Source organism: Hyperolius riggenbachi, chromosome 2 (genome assembly GCF_040937935.1).
Source record: "Hyperolius riggenbachi isolate aHypRig1 chromosome 2, aHypRig1.pri, whole genome shotgun sequence".
NCBI lineage: Eukaryota > Metazoa > Chordata > Amphibia > Anura > Hyperoliidae > Hyperolius > Hyperolius riggenbachi.
Window position 1 is genome coordinate 4,496,996 of NC_090647.1, and position 26,527 is coordinate 4,523,522.

Sequence of the window (26,527 nt, forward strand, 5' to 3'; positions counted from 1 at the left end):
ACACAAAGGAGGCCTGATCACATGTGAGAAGTCTATACACTGCATATATCAGCCAGCAGGGGGCGCTGTCATCACACAGGGGAGGCCTGATCACATGTGAGAAGTCTATACACTGCATATATCAGCCAGCAGGGGGTGCTGTCATCACACAGAGGAGGCCTGATCACATGTGAGGAGTGTATACACTGCATATATCAGCCAGCAGGGGGCGGTGTCATCACACAGAGGAGGCCTGATCACATGTGAGGAGTGTATACACTGCAAATATCATCCAGCAGGGGGCTCTGTCATCACACAGAGGTGGCCTGATCACATGTGAGGAGTGTATACACTGCATATATCAGCCAGCAGGGGGCGCTGTCATCACACAGAGGAGGCCTGATCACATGTGAGGAGTCTATACACTGCATATATCAGCCAGCAGGGGGCGCTGTCATCACACAGAGGAGACCTGATCACATGTGAGGAGTCTATACACTGCATATATCAGCCAGCAGGGGGCGCTGTCATCATACAGGGGAGGCCTGATCACATGTGAGGAGACTATACACTGCATATATCAGCCAGCAGGGGGCGCTGTCATCACACAGAGGAGGCCTGATCACATGTGAGGAGTCTATACACTGCATATATCAGCCAGCAGGGGGCGGTGTCATCACACAGAGGAGGCCTGATCACATGTGAGGAGTGTATACACTGCAAATATCATCCAGCAGGGGGCTCTGTCATCACACAGAGGTGGCCTGATCACATGTGAGGAGTGTATACACTGCATATATCAGCCAGCAGGGGGCGCTGTCATCACACAGAGGAGGCCTGATCACATGTGAGGAGTCTATACACTGCATATATCAGCCAGCAGGGGGCGCTGTCATCACACAGAGGAGACCTGATCACATGTGAGGAGTCTATACACTGCATATATCAGCCAGCAGGGGGCGCTGTCATCACACAGAGGAGGCCTGATCACATGTGAGGGAGGGGTCTATACACTGCATATATCAGCCAGCAGGGGGCGCTGTCATCACACAGAGGAGGCCTGATCACATGTGAGGGAGGGGTCTATACACTGCATATATCAGCCAGCAGGGGGCGCTGTCATCACACAGGGGAGGCCTGATCACATGTGAGGAGTCCATACACTGCATATATCAGCCAGCAGGGGGCGCTGTCATCACACAGGGGAGGCCTGATCACATGTGAGGAGTCTATACACTGCATATATCAGCCAGCAGGGGGCGCTGTCATCACACAGGGGAGGCCTGATCACATGTGAGGAGTCTATACACTGCATATATCAGCCAGCAGGGGGCGCTGTCATCACACAGGGGAGGCCTGATCACATGTGAGGAGTGTATACACTGCATATATCAGCCAGCAGGGGGCGCTGTCATCACACAGAGGAGGCCTGATCACATGTGAGGAGTGTATACACTGCATATATCAGCCAGCAGGGGGAGCTGTCATCACACAGAGGAGGCCTGATCACATGTGAGGAGTGTATACACTGCATATATCAGCCAGCAGGGGGCGCTGTCATCACACAGAGGTGGCCTGATTACATGTGAGGAGTCTATACACTGCATATATCAGCCAGCAGGGGGCGCTGTCATCACACAGAGGAGGCCTGATCACATGTGAGGAGTGTATACACTGCATATATCAGCCAGCAGGGGGCGCTGTCATCACACAGAGGTGGCCTGATCACATGTGAGGAGTGTGTACACTGCATATATCAGCCAGCAGGGGGCGCTGTCATCACACAGAGGTGGCCTGATCACATGTGAGGAGTGTGTACACTGCATATATCAGCCAGCAGGGGGCGCTGTGTCAGGGGAGGACACTGGAGAGCCACCACTGGACTCTACAGCAGAGATTTGTTCTCTGCAGTCAGGGGTGGTTTAAGCCACACAGGGGCCCCAGGGCAAAAGTAATCACCCCCCCCCCCAAAGTCAGCTCCCAGGTCCTGCACTGCTGGACCCCCCAGGTGGCCTCCCTGACTGCTCCCTGTGGCCTCCGCACTGCTGGACCCCCCAGGTGGCCTCCCCTGACTGCTCCCCGTGGCCTCCGCACTGCTGGACCCCCCAGGTGGCCTCCCTGACTGCTCCCCGCGGCCTCCACACTGCTGGACCCCTCAGGTGGCCACCCCCTCACTGCTCCCCGTGGCCTCCACACTACTGGACCCCCCAGGTGGCCTCCCCTGACTGCTCCCCGTGGCCTCCACAGTAGTTTACCTGCTTTGAAATCTCTCACCTGTCCCGGCAGCGGCTCCGCCCCGGTCTCCATCTTCAGCCACGCTGCCGGCCTCCTCCCCATCTGGCGCTTGTTGTGTGTAAATAACAGAGGCGACCCGGGCAGCGTGGCTGAAGACGGCAATCGGGGCAAAGCCGCTGCCAGGACAGGTGAGAGATTTCAAAGCAGCTGAACCACCAAAGATGCGGAGGCCACGTGGAGCAGCTAGGGGGAGGCCGCCTGGGGAGTCGGGAGCCCCTGTAGCCGTCAGGGCCCTGGGGCAATTACCTCCGTTGCCTCAGTGGCAGTGCCGGCCCTGTCTGCAGTGACCAATCACGCTTCTCTGTCTGGCAATGTGATGGAGGAGTCTGGGCTTGGCGGTACTTGCCCGGTGTAATGTTTGGTGGAGGGGGGATTATTATGTCTCTCAGGAGTTGGGATCTGTCCCTCCGCTCCAGTGAAAGCAGCTCTGGAACCTTCAGGACATTCTGGACAATTTACTGCTTCTAACATTGTGGTGACAGTTTAAGGACAGCCCTTCCTGTTCCAACATGGCTACCCACTAAGACTTGGAGGGTACGGTGTGGTGCTGAGGAACATGAGTGGCTGTACAGAGCCCTGTCCTCAGCATGGTACATCATGTCTGGGATGAATTAGAGAGGAGACTGAGAAGCAGGTCTTCACCTGCCACGTGGTGGACCTTACACCTGCTCTACTGAAAGTATGGTCAAACATTCCCATAACCCCCCCAAACCTTGTGGAGACCCTTCCCAGGAGAGTTGTGGCTGTTACACTCCATATTAAAGCCTATGAATGAAGACTGAAGTCCAGGTGTGGGCAAAGGTGGGCGTTCTAAGACTTGTGGCTATATCGTACATATCAGGAAGTCTCCTTGTGACATCTCACCTAGATCTCCGTCCTTGGCTCGCACTGTGAGCACTGTGGTGCCGGCCGCCTGGTTCTCTAGCACCGTCCCTTCGTATTGCGACTTCTCAAACCTCGGGGTCTCATCATTGACGTCCAGGACGGAGACGGACAGCGTTTGGGTGCTGGAGAGGCGGGGCGAGCCGTGGTCTGAGGCCACCAGGGTCAGGTTGTAGCCTGATGTTTCCTCCCGATCCAATGCTCTCACCACAGTCAGGGCACCTGCCAGGGGCAAATATCAGAAGAGAACCATTACTGGGAGCCCCATACACAACTCCATCTGTTCCCTCAAAACATGCACAGTAGTGCAAACCACTTGGGGTCACAGGTAGCTCTGAAGAGCTTTCTGTCCCAGCAGGTGAAATATGTACACTGGAGGATAGTTCTGACACAACAAGCTGCATGTAGGGATTGTCATACTACTAAGGGAAGTATCAAAACTCAAGTGAGTTTACAGGGAACCTTAACTGAGAGGGATGTGGATGTTTCCTTTTAAACAATACCAGTTGCTTGTCAGTCCTGCTGATCTCTTTGGCTGCAGTAGTGGCTGAATCATAGACCTGAAACAAGCATGCAGCTAATCCAGTCTGACTTTAGTCAGAGTACCTGATCTGCATGCTTGTTCAGGGGCTGTGGCTGAACGTATGAGAGACACAGGATCAGCAGGAGAGCCAGGCAACTAGTATTATTTTACAAGGAAAAATCCATATCCTTCTCAGTTCAGGTTTCCTTAACTTCAGATTGACCTCAAACAACATGGAAGCAATCCCAGAAGATGAGCCTAAGTTTTCTTTCTTTCCCCCTTTGGACAGGGTGGGTGAAGCTCCCCCTTTGGACAGGGTGGGTGAAGCTCCCCCTTTGGACAGGGTGGGTGAAGCTCCCCCTTTGGACAGGGTGGGTGAGGCTCCCCCTTTGGACAGGGTGGGTGAGGCTCCCCCTTTGGACAGGGTGGGTGAAGCTCCCCCTTTGGACAGGGTGGGTGAAGCTCCCCCTTTGGACAGGGTGGGTGAGGCTCCCCCTTTGGACAGGGTGGGTGAAGCTCCCCCTTTGGACAGGGTGGGTGAGGCTCCCCCTTTGGACAGGGTGGGTGAAGCTCCCCCTTTGGACAGGGTGGGTGAAGCTCCCCCTTTGGACAGGGTGGGTGAAGCTCCCCCTTTGGACAGGGTGGGTGAGGCATAGATCATTTTGTATGGGATATATACTGGTGGGATGCTGTTGTACAAGAGGTGGAGAAATATGTCAAACAGGGACAGCGAGAGAAATAAAAACCTGAGACTGGATCTGTCCATCCCACCAAGCATCCTAAACGTGAGATCTGTTATTGGCTGAGGTCAGTCTGTAATGGGGACCACAAGCATGCGCTCTGTTTAGACTCATTGTTTTGTTTTTAAAGGGAACCTGAAGGAAGAGGGATACAGAGGCTGCCATATTAAACAATTCAGATTCCCTGGCTGTCCTGCTGATCCACTGCCTCTAATACCTCTACCCAAAGCCCCTGAACAAGCACTCAGCAGATCAGGTGCTCTGACTGAAGTGTGACAAGATTAGCTGCATGCTTGTTTCAGGCGTGTGATTCAGACACTACTGCAGCCAAATATACCAGCAGGGCTGCCAGGTAACTGGTATTGTGTAACAGGAAATACATATGGCAGCCTCTCATTCAGGTGTCCTTAATAGCCCAAAAAAGGAATATATTTATTTTAGTTTTGGATAGTGTGGAAAGGGGATTGGATGTTTGTGTGGGCTTTATGTCTGTCTGTGTCCACAGCTAGCAGTTGTCTGATCATTTCCTGTGTGAACAGGAAGTGGGTAAAGAAAACACAACATAAAAAGCTTGTCTCATGAAGTGTAGAAAAAACTCTGGACACGTCTTTATTTCCTGACCCCTCATTTCTATCGTGAAGACCTCAGAGCCCATTTAGGCATCTTGCCTACTACATGCGATTCACATTTTTGATACAATCCGATTTTTGATTCCGATTAAAAAGACTAGCAGCATGCAGTACTTTTTTCATTGGAATAAAAAATTGGATCGTATATAAAAATCCCAATCGCATGTCGTGTGCAAGAGGCCTATGGAGGCTTGGGATACAGACAATGAAGAAAGATCTCAGACACAGAAGGAACATTTCAGGCACATGGTGGTAAAAAAAACAAAACAAAAAAAGAGGTTGTTTCATAACTATGTAATATTAAACATTTCTGCTCCCTGAAATTGGGTGGCACCTTTCTTGCGTTTCATGTGAAGTGTAGTTGATATGGAGTTACCTGAGCTTGGGTGGATCTGGAACCTCCCTTCCTCATTGCCTCCGGATATATGATAACTAACTCTTCCATTCTCTCCGAGGTCGGGATCTTGGGCCACCAGGAAGAGAGCTGTAGAGCCCACAGGCAGGTCCTCAGATAACCAGACAGTAGGCGATGTGGTGAAGTGTGGGGTGTGGTCATTGCGGTCACTGAGAAAAATCCTGGCAGTCACAGAACTGGAGCGCCGCTGACTGGCGTTCAGAGCTCGATCCGTAGCTTCCACCATCAGGAGGTAAGAGGACACCTTCTCACGATCTAACGGTCTGGCAATGCTCAAGACTCCGGTTTCAGCTTCTAGTCGAAAAGCAGACTGAGTAGCTTCTGGTTCCTGGTGGAGCAAAGAATAGCGTATCTGGCTGTTGGGGCCCGGGCCATCCCGGTCTACTGCTTGGAAGGTGAATATGGAGGAGCCAACCTGGGCATCTTCCGGAATCACCAACGTCAATGGATCCTCAGGAAACACAGGAGAATGGTCATTCTTATCCTGGACCTCAATTTCTACTTGGACCACCCTAGGAGCTAGATACGTTCCAGACACTTCCCGGGCTTCCTCAACACTCACTCGCAGGCTGTGGTGAGGCTGAGTCTCAAAATCCAGTTCTTTTACCAGGAAAATGTTTCCAGTTCGACCGTCAACCATGAAGTTCCCCTGAGGATCATCTAGTAAGGTGTAGATGGCAGAACCTGCTGGAGTCCTGGGGGACACGGCGCCCAGGAGTGACCCAGGAGGCAGCCCCTCTGCTGGGGTTAGGACTAATACGCTGGGGTTAGCCTTGGAAGGGTACCGGGTGGATGGCATCACCTGACAATGGAAATATAACGAGGCTTAGCATTCAGTAAGGGGGTTTTGGTGGTTGAGCTGATGTGTGAGTTGGGTACCTGGATGCGGATGGTGGCCTCTGAGCTCTTCGATGGAGATCCAGAATCTCTGGCCTGCACAGTCATCGTGTAGTAGGAGCGCTCGCTGTGGTGCAGGACTGTGGCTGTGCGCAGCTCTCCTGTGTGTGGATGGAGGGTGAAGCGTTCTGCCCAGGAACCTGCATGGAGGAACAAGTTACACAGCAAAGTAACCAACAATATGCAAAACTTCTCTGCCCAGGAACCTGCACGGTGGAACGTGTTACACAGCAAAGCAACCAATATATGGAAGGGGCATGGATGTTACACATGGAAGAGGGGGCTGCTGTACATGGATGTTACACATGGGAGAGGGGGCTGCACATGGAATGGGAGGGGTGCTGCTGTACATGGATGTTACACATGGGAGAGGGGGCTGCACATGGAATGGGAGGGGCTGCTGTACATGGATGTTACACATGGAAGAGGGGGCTGCACATGGAATGGGAGGGGCTGCTGCACATGGATGTTACACATGGGAGAGGGGGCTGCACATGGAATGGGAGGGGCTGCTGCACATGGATGTTACACATGGGAGAGGGGGCTGCACATGGAATGGGAGGGGCTGCTGCACATGGATGTTACACATGGGAGAGGGGGCTGCACATGGAATGGGAGGGGCTGCTGTACATGGATGTTACACATGGGAGAGGGGGCTGCACATGGAATGGGAGGGGCTGCTGTACATGGATGTTACACATGGGAGAGGGGGCTGCACATGGAATGGGAGGGGCTGCTGTACATGGATGTTACACATGGGAGAGGGGGCTGCACATGGAATGGGAGGGGCTGCAGTACATGGATGTTACACATGGAAGAGGGGGCTGCACATGGAATGGGAGGGGCTGCTGTACATGGATGTTACACATGGGAGAGGGGGCTGTACATGGAATGGGAGGATGCACATGGTTATATTACTTAAAGAACAGCTGTAGCGAGACATATATGGAGGCTGCTATATTTATTTCCTTATAAGCAATACCAGTTTCCTGGCTATCCTGTTTATCCTCCGCCTCTAATACTTTTAGCCATAGCCCCTGAACAAGCATGCAGCAGATCAGGTGTTTCTGACATTATTATCAGATCTGACAAGACTAGCTGCATGCTTGTTTCTGGTGTGATTCAGATACTACTGCAGACAAATAGACCAGCAGGGCTGCCAGGCAACTGGTATTGCTTAAAAGGAAATAAATATGGCAGCCTCCGTATACCTCTCACTTCAGGCTGGAGACTTTGGAGAGCATAACACAGCCACTGCCAGCCCCTCTCGGCTGACATGGGGAAGAGGGGCATTATCTTGCCTCTGGGGCTCTATACTAATAGTCTCCTGGTCACCTGACACAATCTCCTGGTCACCTGACATGATCTCCTGGTCACCTGACACAATCTCCTGGTCACCTGACACGATCTCCTGGTCACCTGACACAATCTCCTGGTCACCTGACACGATCTCCTGGTCACCTGACACGATCTCCTGGTCACCTGACACGATCTCCTGGTCACCTGACACAATCTCCTGGTCACCTGACACGATCTCCTGGTCACCTGACACAATCTCCTGGTCACCTGACACGATCTCCTGGTCACCTGACACGATCTCCTGGTCACCTGACACAATCTCCTGGTCACCTGACACGATCTCCTGGTCACCTGACACGATCTCCTGGTCACCTGACACAATCTCCTGGTCACCTGACACGATCTCCTGGTCACCTGACACGATCTCCTGGTCACCTGACACGATCTCCTGGTCACCTGACACGATCTCCTGGTCACCTGACACGATCTCCTGGTCACCTGACACGATCTCCTGGTCACCTGACACGATCTCCTGGTCACCTGACACGATCTCCTGGTCACCTGACACGATCTCCTGGTCACCTGACACAATCTCCTGGTCACCTGACACGATCTCCTGGTCACCTGACACCATCTCCTGGTCACCTGACACGATCTCCTGGTCACCTGACACGATCTCCTGGTCACCTGACACAATCTCCTGGTCACCTGACACGATCTCCTGGTCACCTGACACGATCTCCTGGTCACCTGACACGATCTCCTGGTCACCTGACATTATCTCCTGGTCACCTGACACGATCTCCTGGTCACCTGACACGATCTCCTGGTCACCTGACACGATCTCCTGGTCACCTGACATGATCTCCTGGTCACCTGACATGATCTCCTGGTCACCTGACACGATCTCCTGGTCACCTGACACAATCTCCTGGTCACCTGACACAATCTCCTGGTCACCTGACACGATCTCCTGGTCACCTGACATTATCTCCTGGTCACCTGACATGATCTCCTGGTCACCTGACACGATCTCCTGGTCACCTGACACGATCTCCTGGTCACCTGACACGATCTCCTGGTCACCTGACATTATCTCCTGGTCACCTGACATGATCTCCTGGTCACCTGACACAATCTCCTGGTCACCTGACACGATCTCCTGGTCACCTGACATGATCTCCTGGTCACCTGACATGATCTCCTGGTCACCTGACACGATCTCCTGGTCACCTGACACAATCTCCTGGTCACCTGACATGATCTCCTGGTCACCTGACACGATCTCCTGGTCACCTGACACAATCTCCTGGTCACCTGACACGATCTCCTGGTCACCTGACACAATCTCCTGGTCACCTGACACGATCTCCTGGTCACCTGACACGATCTCCTGGTCACCTGACACAATCTCCTGGTCACCTGACATGATCTCCTGGTCACCTGACGCAATCTCCTGGTCACCTGACACAATCTCCTGGTCACCTGACACGATCTCCTGGTCGGTACCTACCTGACAAGCTGTAAATGACGGTTCCATTCTCCCCCTCATCAGGATCCTTCGCCAAGATGGAGGCCACAAACATACCAGACATTTTCCCTTCCATGATCTGCAGGGAGAGAAGACATGGAGGAGAACCTGACTTACAGGAAGACAAGGAAGATTATCCGACTCTTCGGAAGACAGAGAACGATGATCTGAGTCTCAGGAGTATGAAAAACAGACGGTATCTGTCATTATTCAGGCTGGAGTGAGCATATGATATCTCCCATGATGCATCGCTGCTGAATATGCAAATTACCCATTGTTGTCCCTAGCAGGGGCGTAACTAGACTTAATAGGGCCCTCCCTGAATTATTGCAAATTCCTTCTGTTTTAAGAAGGCACATTTCTGCTTTGCATAGCATTTTAGAAAGAGGGCTTTTTGGTCCTTTGTAGCCCCTTACATACTTCTAGGAGTTCTGGCTCACCACGAGCTTGTTGGGAAATCTGTAATTGTAAAAGTACCCATACATCTAGCGATTGTGGCGGCCAATCGACCAAGAGACAGATCTCTCTCTGATTGGAGGAAGATCTGTGGCCGCCATAAACCACAGGCCGATTCCCAATCTATTTCAGCATGAAATGTTTCAGAAACCGGCCTAGTGACACCTCCTTGTTGCCTCGCCGGCCCCTGGCCATTGTTACCCCAAACACCCAATCGAGCACATCGGCCCGAGATTTTGGAGCATGTCCAAACGACACATGCAAAGAGAAGACAAAAAACATCAGAGACAAAGACTCAGAACATTGCCAGACTCGTCTAGAGGAGACAGACAGAGAAGATACCTAGGATTATCTCACTCGGTGAAACATGGATACAGAGAAAACACTGAAGTTTGTCGGACTCTGGGGAAGATGGACAAGAGAAGATCTTGAAGATAATCTGATGGTGTAGAATGGACACAGAGAAGACTATCTGATTGAGAGGTACATGGATGGAGAGAAGAGACCTCCACTACCCATTTATCTGACAGAACTTCCTGTCCTTACGCCTTTCTTTCCTCACCTGTATTGAAGTCTCTCTCCCAGGGACGGGGTACACAAACATGGGGTGGTTGTCATTCTCATCTAGCACAGACACATGGATGGTTCCAGTCACACTACGTGGAGGAGCTCCACCATCCTGAGCTATAACCAGGAGCTGGTAGGTGGCCTGGTGCTCCCGGTCAAGGCTTTGTCTTACGGAGAGTTCCCCTGAACAGAGAAGAAAGGAGATATGGTGAGGTTAGCAATGACTCAATGCCATTCTGAAGCCACGGTTCTGCATTGTGCCTTGATTAGGTAATGATATATTTGATAATAGTGGAGCACTTGTGCATATTTTCTGTACAAACATGGCCAAGGATTGTACACATGAAGGTTCTGATAGGAGCACTTACCAGTATGTGGGTGTATACTGAAGTCAGTTTCTTGGGATGGAAGTCTGTAGGTAACTCGTCCATTCTGTCCGGCATCTCTGTCCGAGGCGCTGACCCTCCCCACAACCTCTCCGGATGGCAGATTCTCCGAAATGCTCATAAAATACCTCTCCTCACTAAGTCGTGGAGCATTGTCATTTTCATCTGTCACTCGAACTCGCACGGTGCAGCTGGCAGTGCGACTACCGGAACCCCCAGAGGCCAAGACTGCTAGGACATAGACCTCCCGACTTTCCCTATCCAGAGCTCCTCGTACGTACAACCAGCCGGTCTCTGGCTCCACGCTGAAGCCCACTGCATCAGCATCTGGTCTCAGTCTGTACCATAATGGGTTCTCCCCTCCACCAGGAAGCAAGGCTTGCACCTGCACCAACCTACTCATTGAGGGGCTTCCTTCCCGGACCTCCACCCGATAATCTGAGGCTCCACAGGCTGGCTCTGATTCTTGTTCCATCACGAGGATAGTGACTTCTATCTCTGAAGAGAGTTGGGGAAATCCACCATCCAGTGCAAGAACACTAAGCTCATAACTTTCCTGTGTGAGAGGTCCCGTAGTCTGGATCTGTCCAGAATTGTCAATGCTGAAGGGTCCCTGGGACACTATCTGGTAATGGATCTGCCCATTGGCCCCGGTATCGGGGTCTGTTGCTTTAGTGGTAAATATAACCGATCCAGTAGGTGGTGATCCCTGGAGTCTCAGGGTATGTGAAGCTGTGGTGAAGCTGGGTGGGTTGTCATTGACGTCTGTGATCTGCAGGTTTATCTGGGATCGGGTGTAGGCTGGTGGAGAGCCGCTACGAGCCTGGACTTCCAGCACCAGCTCAGCATCTTGTTCCCGATCTAGTGGGCGATGTGTGGATAATACTCCAGTACGAGGGTCCAGAGTAAAAAGACCACGGGGGTCACCGTAGGCCAATGAGTAGAAGATCACATTGGAAACACCTAGGCAATGAAGAGGAGATTCCATTAAAAATGACGAGAGTAAAGTGAAGCAAATCTTTATCCAAAGTGGAATTCCAAGCAAGACTCTCTCAAGATGCCCATACAATACTTCGGGCAAGCTTAGTGCGGCACACATTTTCATCCAATTCAATAAAATTATCGAATCAGAAGGTCAATTGGGCTGCAAAATCAATATATTTATGGCCACCTATAATTTAGTTATTGAGCAGAAATGATTAGACCCCTGTCCAATCTCTACTGCTGTCTGAGTGTTATTTACCCTCACTTCCTATCCTAGGGGGCGGAAACAGGAAGTGAGGACACAGAAAACATTAAAAATACTTCTTTATAGCAGTGAGAGGAAAGTTTAGCACATATGTGAGGATTTTATTTATGAATTCACAATGGCAGCAAATCTGGCTGCTTTGGTTAAAGTGAATTCTTCACAGATCTGAGACAAAACGTTGTTTAGAGGAGTTGCCAATTTACTCCATCCGGTGGAATGTTCCCAGCTATCAGACCGTACAGAGCCTGCTCCTGGCAACCAATAGGAATTGGGATATCCTCCTTGTCCCTTTATGGGGAGAGGATTCTCCACAATGGCAATAAATACCTGACAGATGTCCCCAACTGTCCCCATTCTACCGAGAAAGGTTTTGCTGGACTTCCACTTTAGTAAACTGAGAAGAAAACTGATCGTTCAGCAGTTGAGTGGTACAAAGATGATTTACCTGAAGGGTTGGTGGCCTTCACAATGCCCACGCTGCTGCCAGGCGGTGTATCTTCAGCTACGGTAAAGTCATATTGAGGCTGCAGGAAAGTGGGTATGTGGGCGGAGCTTGAGAGGATGCTAATATTTACCCGGGCGTTCAACTCTGCTTTAACTTCACCCCCATCCTTGGCACCGACCTCCAGATGCAGGACAGAGCCAACCCGTGCAGACAGGGAGCGTGCCACTGAGAGAGTGCCTGGAAGAGAGGAACGCCAACTTTTATAGTGTCTCTGTATAGTATAGATGTGTTCATACCATTACCATCAATGGATGGAAAGAGTGAATTATCCTGAATATGCTTAGCAATGAAGGCTAGAACCTTTCAGGAATATTAATAAAAACAATCAGTGGGACAGTTATCCCCCACCCCCCCGCCCCCATTTAGCACAGCACCAACAATTTGCACCACGCGTTATAGCCGCAGTGCGCCCCCCCAAAAAGCGCCCCCTGATCTCATGTGTAGGTGCCCTTAATATAGGTTGCCAAGCATAGGCGCCCCCAGTATAGTCAGTTGAAGGTCTCCATTTCCCCCCCATAGGTAGCCAGGCGTAGGTGCCTCCAGTATAGGTAGCCAGGTGTTGGAGCCCTCAGTAAAGGTAGCCAGCTATAGGTGCCCCCAGTATAGGAAATCAGGTGTAGGTGCTCTCAGTATAGGTAACCAGCTATTAGGCGCCCCCTTGGAAGCCGGCGCCCTGTGCGACCGCTCTGGTCGCACAGGTCAAAGGCCGGCTATGACTACCACCATAACCAATGCTGAATACTAACACCACCACCATCACCAACACTGCATACTACCACCACCACCGTAACCAACGCTAAATGCTACCGTCCACTACCACCATAACCAATGCTGAATACTACCACCAACATAACTAGCAATGTCTACTATCTCTGCCATATCTAACAATGTTACCACTACCACCATCACCAACAATGAAAAATACTATCACCAAATCCACATTGTCTACTATTATAACCAGCAATGTCTACTACCTTTACCATATCTAACCATGTCTACTACCATCATATCCAAAGTGTGTGATCATGTCACCATGAGATGCTTAGTGTACTATCATCATTATTATGACGGTCTACCTAATATCTCTTTACACCTACATCACCACCATATCAAAATGTGTACCCTACACTATAAACGACTAACACTAATTATCATTTATCGTTTGTTTTACACGATTGCGGTCTAGCGTGTGTATGGAGCTTAAAGGACCGCATGGACCACATACATCTAAAGACAGTCTCCTCCCACCTTTCATAATTTGTCAGCAGCGCTGGAGAAGACAATTGTCCATCCATTTACAGCGATTCTTGGCTGGACATTCCCCTGAGCCAAAGGTAAGCCACCTATAAGTGCAGGAGGTTTATCTAGGGGGTAATTCTCAGATTATCCCCCGGGCCAGTTATTCAACCAACAAAGTCTTACAGAGATAAGAGGAGAACATCTATAGAGAGAGAAGCATCTGCCGCTTATATTCTGGAATTTGTTAGGTCCCGTCACCAACACCAACACTGATAGGAAAGCTGAGAGAAACTGGAGAACGTCTTACAGCAAACAGCCCTTCCTAGTCTGGTGATAACAGAACTTCTCTTCCAGCAGATATGGACATTCCCATCTCAACTCCAGACCTGGAGATAAAAAGTTCATCAGACAAATCACATATATTGTCCTCGGGAGCGATAAAAAAAAGGCTAACATCTAATTTTGCTTCCCTATATAATTTGCCAGGGGGCATCAGAGACAGATTGCATGTCTATGTTGTGGTAGTTTCTACGTATGTAAGAGCGTGCTTGTGGCAGCGTAGCAGGAAAAGAGGAGGAGAGAGAGAAGTTTAGTAAGTTATGATCAGAGAGCGGGAGTGGAGTATTAGTAAAATCAGTGATAGTACAGAGATGAGTGAATACGAGGTCGAGCGTAAGGCCATCAGTGGGAGCAGTAGACCACTGAGACAGGCCATAGGAGAAAGTAAGTGACAGAAGTTTGGTGGCAACAGAATTGTTGGTGGCGACATCACCTATGATGATGGTAGGGATTTCAGAGGAGAGGAACTGGAGGAGCCATGCAGAGAAGTGATCTAAGATGACAGAAGCAGGGCCTGGATAATTACGATTTCAAGGTTAGAGGGAGAGTATAGTCGGACTGCATGGACTTCAAAGGATGGCAGAGAAAGAGAAGGAATAGGAGTGAGAGGCTTGAAGAAGCATTTATCAGAGAGGAGAATGCCCACACCACCTACATGTTTATTCCCACTTCTAGGAGTGTGACTGAAGTGGAATCAGGTTAGATGGTGTCAGAAGGAGTCCGTCAGGTTTCCGTGATCCCAAGGAAGGCGAAGGCATTGGAAGTGAAAAGGTTGTGGATGAAGGGCAGTTTGTTGCAGACTGAGCTGGCATTCCAGAGATAGATGGGGGAGGAGGGTGGAGAAGAGGAATATTAATACGGTTCAGGAGGTTGGGATGTGGTTGTTAGCGGTGTGACTAGTGTGACTAGTATGGATGGAAGAGTGAGCTGGCAGAAAGGGTCCAGGGTTTGGTGAAATGCCCCTGCAGCAAGGAGGAGGAGGAGGCAAAGAGACTGAAGAAGAGGGTGAGATTTAGGTTTATGGTTGGAGTGAGAAGTAAAATGAGGTTATACTAATATCTTGTGAGAAGCAACCTGTGGAGTGGATAAGAGAGAGGGAGAAACGTACAGCATATAGCTGACAACAGGAGGATGTAGTGCGTGTAGAGATTTGAGGATAGCTGGGCAAATCAGGCTAATAGTAAAAACCAGGGAAACCATTTTTTCAACTAACTGTATGCCAGATAAGCAGAGTCTTGTGTCTGTTCCCTTCTGGTTCAATTCTGGTCGATATCTTTGTACTTAAAGACCGATGCACTTTAAGAACCGAAGCATAATCGACCGAGGTCTGTATCGACCTAATAGCTCACTTATATACTAAAGGCTGCCAGCCTCTGATTAGCATGGCTGAGTGTAGGCTGAGTTCAGGTGTGAAGAGAGGACTATACACAGATTCTTAAAGGAGACTGACTGATCCCAGATAACCAAACAGGAAAACAGTTGGACATTAGATGTGACCCCTCTGAGGGACCTGTGGTGATGGTTTCTGCTTCTCACCTGTGTTAGGGTCAATGCGTACAAGTGAGGGGTTGTTCCCGGACACGATGTGGTAGGTCAGGATGCCATGTACACCTTCATCCTTATCCCTTGCCGTCACACTCAGTATGGGAGTTCCCACTGGGCTGAGGGAGCTGATGCTACCACCATACTCCACTGGATAAAAGACCGGACGATTGTCGTTCACGTCTTCTACAGAAACCTTCACCAGACATCCAGAGCTCAGACCACCCTGCAAGGGACAGAAGAAGACAGAACTTTTACTCAGATGTCCAGGATCCAATGGGTACACATATCCTTGTTATTAGCAAGCAGAAAATTGTCTCACATGTAGAACTCCACTGACTCCAGAAGGTATAGATGGCAAGTAAAGAAGGACTAAGTGTAGCTAAGACTATAAGAGGAATGTAGGCATGTGTGTTTGACTTGTGCTGATGGTGGCCACCATGGTTTGCCCTAGTCTCTGCCCAGTTCTGTCCTCTTCTTCTCTGTGCTCCTTCCTCACAACTGTCTCAATTGCCTCAAGTTCTCCCCCTCCAGCTCTCTCTGTTGCCCAAGGCCTTCTTACCCCGTCTGTGGCCGTCACGTGAAGCAGGAAGAATCTCTCGCCGTCATCTCGATCCAGAGCATCGGAGAGACAGATTTCTCCACTGTCAGAGTGTATCTGGAACTGAGGAGGTGTTGCTGGGTCGAGAGAGTAAGAAACTGTTCCCAGACTGCCGCTATCAGCATCTGACGCCGACACCTGCAAGACAAACAGAAGAGTGAAGGTTAACCTCCAGACTAAACATCTACTCAGCAGCACTGAAAAGGCTTGGTATTTTTTTAAGTTTCACAGCATCAGAACTTTGTTTTTCTTACCCAAACCTCATTTTCAGCTGAAAAGAAGCTAAGCTCTGCCCCATCAAAGAAATCTGCCTGGGCATTTTTCCCCTGATGGTGTGCAAAGCATGATGGGATTTCTGATGTTGTTGTTCTCATTGCCTAGCAACTGGGAGGGGTGATCAGGACACAGGACAGTTGGAACTGTGTCTCATGCTCCCTGTCACCTCATTTCAACCAAAAAGATGGCTGCCCCCATGAAATCAAACATTTGCCTGTTCTTTTAAGACAGGGTGGGTAAGAGATTATATTACCTATCTATTTTCATTAACATAACGAATGTAACTTAATGACAGTATGTTTGTTTAGGCTTAAGTTCTGTAATACACCCCTCATATGTCGTGCTGGGGGGCTCAGGTCTTGGTCAATGGAGGAACCAACATATCAAGAAAGGACCTCAAAAGTTAATATGCAAATTCTCATTACTGCTAAGAAATCCAGCATTTTAATGATTGTGGAGGACACATCACCCTATACAAGAACCTGATGATTGTGGAGGACACATCACCCTATACAAGAACCTGATGATTGTGGAGGACACATCACCCTATACAAGAACATGATTGTGGAGGACACATCACCCTATACAAGAACATGATTGTGGAGGACACATCACCCTATACAAGAACCTAATAATTGTGGTGGACACATCACCCTATACAAGAACCTAATAATTGTGGTGGACACATCACCCTATACAAGAACATGATTGTGGAGGACACATCACCCTATACAAGAACCTAATAATTGTGGTGGACACATCATCCTATACAAGAACATGATTGTGGAGGACACATCACCCTATACAAGAACCTAATAATTGTGGTGGACACATCACCCTATACAAGAACATGATTGTGGAGGACACATCACCCTATACAAGAACATGATTGTGGAGGACACATCACCCTATACAAGAACCTAATAATTGTGGTGGACACATCACCCTATACAAGAACATGATTGTGGAGGACACATCACCCTATACAAGAACCTAATAATTGTGGAGGACACATCACCCTATACAAGAACATGATTGTGGAGGACACATCACCCTATACAAGAACCTAATAATTGTGGAGGACACATCACCCTATACAAGAACCTAATGATTGTGGAGGACACATCACCCTATACAAGAACATGATTGTGGAGGACACATCATCCTATACAAGAACCCAATAATTGTGGTGGACACATCACCCTATACAAGAACCTAATAATTGTGGTGGACACATCACCCTATACAAGAACCTAATAATTGTGGAGGACACATCATCCTATACAAGAACATGATTGTGGTGGACACATCACCCTATACAAGAACCTGATGATTGTGGAGGACACATCACCCTATACAAGAACCTGATGATTGTGGAGGACACATCACCCTATACAAGAACCTAATAATTGTGGTGGACACATCACCCTATACAAGAACCCAATAATTGTGGTGGACACATCACCCTATACAAGAACCTAATAATTGTGGTGGACACATCACCCTATACAAGAACCTAATAATTGTGGAGGACACATCACCCTATACAAGAACATGATTGTGGAGGACACATCACCCTATACAAGAACCCAATAATTGTGGTGGACACATCACCCTATACAAGAACCTAATAATTGTGGAGGACACATCATCCTATACAAGAACATGATTGTGGAGGACACATCACCCTATACAAGAACATGATTGTGGTGGACACATCACCCTATACAAGAACCTAATAATTGTGGAGGACACATCACCCTATACAAGAACATGATTGTGGAGGACACATCACCCTATACAAGAACCTAATAATTGTGGTGGACACATCACCCTATACAAGAACCTAATGATTGTGGTGGACACATCACCCTATACAAGAACATGATTGTGGAGGACACATCACCCTATACAAGAACCCAATGATTGTGGAGGACACATCACCCTATACAAGAACCTAATGATTGTGGTGGACACATCACCCTATACAAGAACCTAATAATTGTGGTGGACACATCACCCTATACAAGAACATGATTGTGGAGGACACATCACCCTATACAAGAACATGATTGTGGAGGACACATCACCCTATACAAGAACATGATTGTGGAGGACACATCACCCTATACAAGAACCTAATAATTGTGGTGGACACATCACCCTATACAAGAACCCAATGATTGTGGAGGACACAACACCCTATACAAGAACCCAATGATTGTGGAGGACACAACACCCTATACAAGAACCCAATGATTGTGGTGGACACATCATCCTGTACAAGAACCTGATGATTGTGGTGGACACATCACCCTATATAAGGACCAGAACATAGTGGAGACATCATCATCCTATACAAGAACCTGATGATTGTGGAGGACACAACATCCTATACAAGAACCCAATCAATGTGGTAGACACATCATCCTATACAAGAACCTGATTATTGTGGAGGTCACATCATCCTATACAAGAACCTGATGATTATGGAGGGCTCATCACCCTATACAAGGACCTGATGATTATGGAGGGCTCATCACCCTATACAAGGACCTGATGATTATGGAGGGCTCATCACCCTATACAAGGACCTGATGATTGTGGTGGACACATCACCCTATACAAGAACCTGATGATTATGGAGGGCTCATCACCCTATACAAGAACCTGATGATTATGGAGGGCTCATCACCCTATACAAGGACCTGATGATTGTGGTGGACACATCACCCTATACAAGAACCTGATGATTATGGTGGACACATCATCCTATACAAGGACCTGATGATGGTGGAGGTCACATCATCCTATACAAGAACCTGATGATTATGGAGGGCTCATCCTATACAAGGACCTGATGATGGTGGAGGTCACATCATCCTATACAAGAACCTGATGATTATGGAGGGCTCATCCTATACAAGGACCTGATGATGGTGGAGGTCACATCATCCTATACAAGAACCTGATGATGATGGTGGACACATCATGCCATACAAGAACCTGATGATTGTGGTAGACACATCATCCTGTATAAGAAGAGGAACCAGTCCAGATTTACGGGAAGCTGAGATATTTGGAAGACAACATTTTTTGGTAAATATTGTAACTTAACACCAGGCAAATCCCAACCAGCAACAGATTGTAGGAGTTCAGCTTTTTGACAGCTCCCATTAATCACTGGCAAATCCCCAACCAGCCATTTTCACTATGTACGTTTTCTGAACACGAGGACATATCATGCTTTCCTATGAGATATAAGACTGGACAGTAGATAATGACACACTCTTGAGGGATCTGCGCTGGGTTTCTCCAGAGTGCTGGGAAGGAATGTCCATATGGCCTGAAGTGGTGGTGGCATGTGTATATTCTGATGTTATGTTCCACATCTGGGCCACTGGACTTCCGTACCTTCTGACTGTCATTACTCTGGTTCCACTGGCCACCTAGGTTCACTTCCTAAACGTCAAGCCATCCAGAGGAGACCCCACTGAGGAGAGGAAGAATGCTGTCAGGTAGATCTCCGCGGGATGGCTTCTAGTTCCACAAAGGTGGAATGTCTCTGCTCTGGCACCATGTCAAGTACAGGCTGCCCAGGTGGCCTGGTGGAAAATCCTTTGTGAAGCACGTTGTGCCCCTGTCAGATCTGCTGCCCAGCGAGGTTACTGAGTGGAAATACAGATTGCTGAGTGGAAAATCAGTTTATCTTTACAGAAATGTCTGCTTCTCCTGCTGGGCCTGTCATCTCTTCATCAGTAACCAAAGCCCATAGAGGAGAACATAACCCAACAGGAAGTTCTAGCTAGTTAGTTTCCTGTTCTTTCTTCATTATGTGCAGCTGGAAGTAATAATGGGAAAGCCCATGGACAGTCCAAGAACCGATCTCGGCTTAAGTGGAGACAGCCAGTTCTGCCTAGATAAAAGCAAAATGTCTACCTGCAAGCGAAAACTGTGCGTTCAAAGTAATATGTTCTCGGCTTGTCCTGTCCTGGTGGACTTAGATTCATTTTTTTCTATTCAGTTCTGCTGGATCAAGGTCTACTTTTGTTCTGTTATGTTCTTCTGGGTCTGGGATTGGCTTGTTCTGTCCTGTTCTGGTAGATCTGGTGCTATTCTGTCCAGTGTTTTTGGATCGGTTTACTATTTTTTTATTCAGTTGACTCTGGTCCAGATATTTTCTGTTCTGCTGGATTAAGCCTTATAGTGCCCTGTTCTGCTGGTTATGGTCTTATACTGCCCCGTTCTGCTGGATCTGGACCTCGGGCTGCCCCGTTCTGCTGAATCTGGACCTCGGGCTGCCCTGTTCTGCTGGATCTGGACCTCGGCTGCCCTGTTGTGCTGGATCTGGACCTATGCTGCCCTGTTCTGCTGGATCTGGACCTCGGCTGCCCTGTTTTCCTGGATCTGGACCTATGCTGCCCTGTTCTGCTGGATCTGGACCTCGGCTGCCCTGTTCTGCTGGATCTGGACCTCAAGTGCCCTGTTCTGCTGCTGGATCTGGACCTATGCTGCCCTGTTCTGCTGGATCTGGGCCTATGCTGCCCTGTTCTGCTGGATCTGGACCTGTGCTGCCCTGTTGTGCTGGATCTGGCCCTGTGCTGCCCTGTTCTGCTGGATCTGGACCTCGGCTGCCCTGTTCTGCTGGATCTGGCCCTGTGCTGCCCTGTTCTGCTGGATCTGGACCTCGGCTGCCCTGTTCTGCTGGATCTGGCCCTGTGCTGCCCTGTTCTGCTGGATCTGGACCTCAGCTGCCATGTTCTGCTGAATCTGGACCTCGGCTGCCCTGTTCTGCTGGATCTGGACCTGTGCTGCCCTGTTCTGCTGGATCTGGACCTGTGCTGCCCTGTTCTGCTGGATCTGGACCTATGCTGCCCTGTTGTGCTGGATCTGGACCTTGGCTGCCCTGTTCTGCTGGATCTGGACCTCGGCTGCCCTGTTCTGCTGGATCTGGACCTCGGCTGCCCTGTTCTGCTGGATCTGGACCTGTGCTGCCCTGTTCTGCTAGATTTGGGCCTTGCTGCCCTGTTCTGCTGGATCTGGACCTATGCTGCCCTGTTCTGCTGGATCTGGACCTCGGCTGCCCTGTTTTCCTGGATCTGGACCTATGCTGCCCTGTTCTGCTGGATCTGGACCTCGGCTGCCCTGTTCTGCTGGATCTGGACCTATGCTGCCCTGTTCTGCTGCTGGATCTGGACCTATGCTGCCCTGTTCTGCTGGATCTGGGCCTATGCTGCCCTGTTCTGCTGGATCTGGACCTGTGCTGCCCGGTTCTGCTGGATCTGGACCTGTGCTGCCCTGTTCTGCTGGATCTGGACCTATGCTGCCCTGCTCTGCTGGATCTGGACCTATGCTGCCCTGCTCTGCTGGATCTGGACCTCGGCTGCCCTGTTTTCCTGGATCTGGACCTATGCTGCCCTGTTCTGCTGGATCTGGACCTCGGCTGCCCTGTTCTGCTGGATCTGGACCTGTGCTCCCCTGTTCTGCTGGATCTGGACCTATGCTGCCCTGTTGTGCTGGATCTGGCCCTGTGCTGCCCTGTTCTGCTGGATCTGGACCTCGGCTGCCCTGTTCTGCTGGATCTGGACCTATGCTGCCCTGTTCTGCTGGATCTGGACCTCGGCTGCCCTGTTCTGCTGGATCTGGACCTGTGCTCCCCTGTTCTGCTGGATCTGGACCTATGCTGCCCTGTTCTGCTGGATCTGGACCTATGCTGCCCTGTTCTGCTGGATCTGGACCTCGGCTGCCCTGTTCTGCTGGATCTGGGCCTATGCTCCCCGGTTCTCCTGGATATGGACCTCGGCTGCCCTGTTCAGCTGGTTCTGGACCTTGTCTGCCCTGTTCTGCTGGATCTGGACCTGTGCTGCCCTGTTCTGCTGGATCTGGACCTGTGCTGCCCTGTTCTGCTGCTGGATCTGGACCTATGCTGCCCTGTTCTGCTGGATCTGGACCTCGGCTGCCCTGTTGTGCTGGATCTGGACCTCGGCTGCCCTGTTCTGCTGGATCTGGACCTCGGCTGCCCTGTTCTGCTGGATCTGAACCTGTGCTCCCCTGTTCTGCTGGATCTGGACCTGTGCTGCCCTGTTCTGCTGGATCTGGACCTATGCTGCCCTGTTCTGCTGGATCTGGACCTATGCTGCCCTGTTCTGCTGGATCTGGACCTCGGGTGCCCTGTTCTGCTGCTGGATCTGGACCTCGGCTGCCCTGTTCTGCTGGATCTGGACCTGTGCTGCCCTGTTGTGCTGGATCTGGCCCTGTGCTGCCCTGTTCTGCTGGATCTGGACCTCGGCTGCCCTGTTTTCCTGGATGTGGACCTATGCTGCCCTGTTCTGCTGGATCTGGACCTCGGCTGCCCTGTTCTGTTGCTGGATCTGGACCTATGCTGCTCTGTTCTGCTGGATCTGGGCCTATGCTGCCCTGTTCTGCTGGATCTGGACCTCGGCTGCCCTGTTCTGTTGCTGGATCTGGACCTCGGCTGCCCTGTTCTGTTGCTGGATCTGGACCTCGGCTGCCCTGTTCTGCTGGATCTGGACCTCGGCTGCCCTGTTCTGTTGCTGGATCTGGACCTATGCTGCCCTGTTCTGCTGGATCTGGGCCTATGCTGCTCTGTTCTGCTGGATCTGGACCTCGGCTGCCCTGTTCTGTTGCTGGATCTGGACCTATGCTGCCCTGTTCTGTTGCTGGATCTGGACCTCGGCTGCCCTGTTCTGCTGGATCTGGACCTCGGCTGCCCTGTTCTGTTGCTGGATCTGGACCTATGCTGCCCTGTTCTGCTGGATCTGGACCTCGGCTGCCCTGTTCTGCTGGATCTGGACCTCGGCTGCCCTGTTCTGCTGGATCTGGACCTGTGCTGCCCTATTCTGCTGGATCTGGACCTATGCTGCCCTGTTCTGCTGGATCTGGACCTATGCTGCCCTGTTGTGCTGGATCTGGACCTGTGCTGCCCTGTTCTGCTGGATCTGGACCTCGGCTGCCCTGTTCTGCTGGATCTGGACCTCGGCTGCCCTGTTCTGCTGGATCTGGACCTGTGCTGCCCTATTCTGCTGGATCTGGACCTATGCTGCCCTGTTCTGCTGGATCTGGACCTATGCTGCCCTGTTGTGCTGGATCTGGACCTGTGCTGCCCTGTTCTGCTGGATCTGGACCTTGGCTGCCCTGTTCTGCTGGATCTGGACCTGTGCTGCCCTGTTCTGCTGGATCTGGACCTCGGCTGCCCTGTTTTCCTGGATCTGGACCTATGCTGCCCTGTTCTGCTGGATCTGGACCTCGGCTGCCCTGTTCTGCTGGATCTGGACCTCAGCTGCCCTGTTCTGCTGGATCTGGACCTCAGCTGTCTTGTTCTGTTGGATCTGGACCTTGGCTGCCTTGTTCTGGATCTGGACATATTTGTTCACAGTTGTCTGGATTTGGCACGTGCTATTGCAATTGTATGAATCTGCAGATTGTAATGTGTGTATGCAGCAGTGAAGGCTGCATTGTGTGCAGTGGGCTCCGGGCCCCCCAGCTGGAATCAGAGTCAATAATCCCATTAACCCTATCTGTGCCAGGCTGGAATGTTTGGCCTTGAACTTTGATTTTTCTGTGAAATGGAGAATTAATCCTTGTGGAGTAAATATTAACACAGAGTCCTGGCAGCACATAATCTGCTGTCTGACCGTAAATCACATGACCTTAACCCTGTCACTGCCAGGCACGGCATTAACCCCCTCCTCTCCTGGAGGATGCCCCCCCACCAGTCACATGACCTTAACCCTGTCACTGCCAGGCACGGCATTAACCCCTTCTCTCCTGGAGGATGTCCCCCCCCTACCAGTCATTTGACTGCAGCCTGATTTCTGGTTACTATACAACAAGAAATGGATTATACGGGAGAACAGCAGACGGACAGAACTACAACCCTCCCTCTGATGTGCTCATTCATCTGGTGGGAAGGACCTCTAGGCTACATTGTGGGACAGCTGTACACACACTAGATACTCACAAATCACATGCAGCAAATGGAGGATGTTAGCTTCCAAAAACAGTTTGCGTGAATATTGTTCAGTACAAGACTCTTCCACGGCGTTAAGGGGTCCTCACGGAAGAGGCCTAACCACTAACTGACAATTAAACATACTGTGAACCTGGGGCAGCTAGCCATAAATGGTCTACACATTTTTTAGAGAGCAGAAAACATCTACGTGGTGGAAGAGTCTAGTACTAAGCTAGGTTCCCATTATGTTTTGCTAGTTATTGGTTAGGTCTCTTCTGTGAGGGTACGTCTACGTGGTGGAAGAGTCTAGTACTAAGCTAGGTTCCCACTATGTTTTGCTAGTTATTGGTTAGGTCTCTTCTGTGAGGGTACGTCATCGTGGTGGAAGAGTCTAGTACTGAGCTAGGTTCCCATTATGTTTTGCTAGTTATTGGTTAGGTCTCTTCTGTGAGGGTACGTCATCGTGGTGGAAGAGTCTAGTACTAAGCTAGGTTCCCATTATGTTTTGCTAGTTATTGGTTAGGTCTCTTCTGTGAGGGTACGTCATCGTCATGGAAGAGTCTAGTACTGAGCTAGGTTCCCATTATGCTTTGCTAGTTATTGGTTAGGTCTCTTCTGTGAGGACATGTCATCGTCATTGAAGAGTCTAGTACTGAGCTAGGTTCCCACTATGTTTTGCTAGTTATTGGTTAGGTCTCTTCTGTGAGGGTACGTCATCGTCATGGAAGAGTCTAGTACTGAGCTAGGTTCCCATTACGCTTTGCTAGTTATTGGTTAGGTCTCTTCTGTGAGGACACGTCATCGTCATGGAAGAGTCTAGTACTGAGCTAGGTTCCCACTATGTTTTGCTAGTTATTGGTTAGGTCTCTTCTGTGAGGGTACGTCATCGTGGTGGAAGAGTCTAGTACTGAGCTAGGTTCCCACTATGTTTTGCTAGTTATTGGTTAGGTCTCTTCTGTGAGGGTACGTCATCGTCATGGAAGAGTCTAGTACTGAGCTAGGTTCCCATTATGTTTTGCCAGTTATTGGTTAGGTCTCTTCTGTGAGGGTAGTCTACGTGGTGGAAGAGTCTAGTACTGAGCTAGGTTCCCATTATGTTTTGCTAGTTATTGGTTAGGTCTCTTCTGTGAGGGCATGTCATCATGGTGGAAGAGTCTAGTAGTGAGCTAGGTTCCCATTATGTTTTGTCAGTTATTGGTTAGGTCTCTTCTGTGAGGGCAAGTCATCATTGTGAAAGAGTCTAGTACTGAGCTAGGTTCCCATTATGTTTTGCTAGTTAGTGGTTAGGTCTCTTCTGTGAGGGTACGTCATCGACATGGAAGAGTCTAGTACTGAGCTAGGTTCCCACTATGTTTTGCTAGTTAGTGGTTAGGTCTCTTCTGTGAGGGTACGTCATCGTGGTGGAAGAGTCTAGTACTGAGCTAGGTTCCCATTATGTTTTGCTAGTTATTGGTTAGGTCTCTTCTGTGAGGGTACGTCTACGTGGTGGAAGAGTTTAGTACTGAGCTAGGTTCCCACTATTTTTTTGCTAGTTAGTGGTTAGGTCTCTTCTGTGAGGGCACGTCTACGTGGTGGAAGAGTCTAGTACTGAGCTAGGTTCCCATTATGTTTTGCTAGTTATTGGTTAGGTCTCTTCTGTGAGGGTACGTCTACGTGGTGGAAGAGTCTAGTGTTGAACAATCTGCGCACAAACTGTTTTTAGAAGCTAATGTCTTCCGTTTGCTGCATCTGTTTTGAATGCAAGTTGTGTAATCTGCCCGTTTGTGGACTCTGCACGTCTGGTCAATTCAGAATTCAGGTACAGCCTGCATTTGGAAGCGCTGCCAATATCTCCTGTTGTACTAAAATGTAAGTCTACTTATGGCTAGCTGCATCCATGTGTATCAGTTTGCATTCAATTTATCTAGATTAGGAATTAGTGCATAGATTGCATGCGATTTGTATTCAAGGAGCATAATTTAAGTCTCTGGGGGGCGCTGCACACCTCTGTTTTGTATGTAAGTCCCTGGGGGGTGCTGTACCCCTCTGTTCTGTATGTAAGTCCCTGGGGGGTGCTGTACCCCTCTGTTTTGTATGTAAGTCCCTGGGGGGTGCTGTACCCCTCTGTTTTGTATGTAAGTCCCTGGGGGGTGCTGTACCCCTCTGTTTTGTATGTAAGTCCCTGGGGGGTGCTGTACCCCTCTGTTTTGTATGTAAGTCCCTGGG

At 49.8% G+C, this 26,527-nt stretch overlaps 1 protein-coding gene across 1 annotated transcript in view; it reads right to left on the bottom strand.

Annotated features, from left to right (window-relative positions):
- DCHS1 (dachsous cadherin-related 1) overlaps nucleotides 1-26,527 on the bottom strand; it is a 215,306-nt gene that overhangs the window by 114,971 nt on the left and 73,808 nt on the right. The window contains exons 3-11 of the mRNA XM_068266467.1: nucleotides 16,036-16,212; nucleotides 15,468-15,699; nucleotides 12,294-12,530; nucleotides 10,582-11,562; nucleotides 10,209-10,396; nucleotides 9,173-9,269; nucleotides 6,343-6,500; nucleotides 5,425-6,265; nucleotides 3,139-3,378 (exon numbers count right to left, since the gene is read on the bottom strand). Of these exons, the coding sequence (XP_068122568.1) occupies nucleotides 3,139-3,378; nucleotides 5,425-6,265; nucleotides 6,343-6,500; nucleotides 9,173-9,269; nucleotides 10,209-10,396; nucleotides 10,582-11,562; nucleotides 12,294-12,530; nucleotides 15,468-15,699; nucleotides 16,036-16,212 (3,151 nt within the window). The remainder of the gene's footprint in view (nucleotides 1-3,138; nucleotides 3,379-5,424; nucleotides 6,266-6,342; nucleotides 6,501-9,172; nucleotides 9,270-10,208; nucleotides 10,397-10,581; nucleotides 11,563-12,293; nucleotides 12,531-15,467; nucleotides 15,700-16,035; nucleotides 16,213-26,527) is intronic.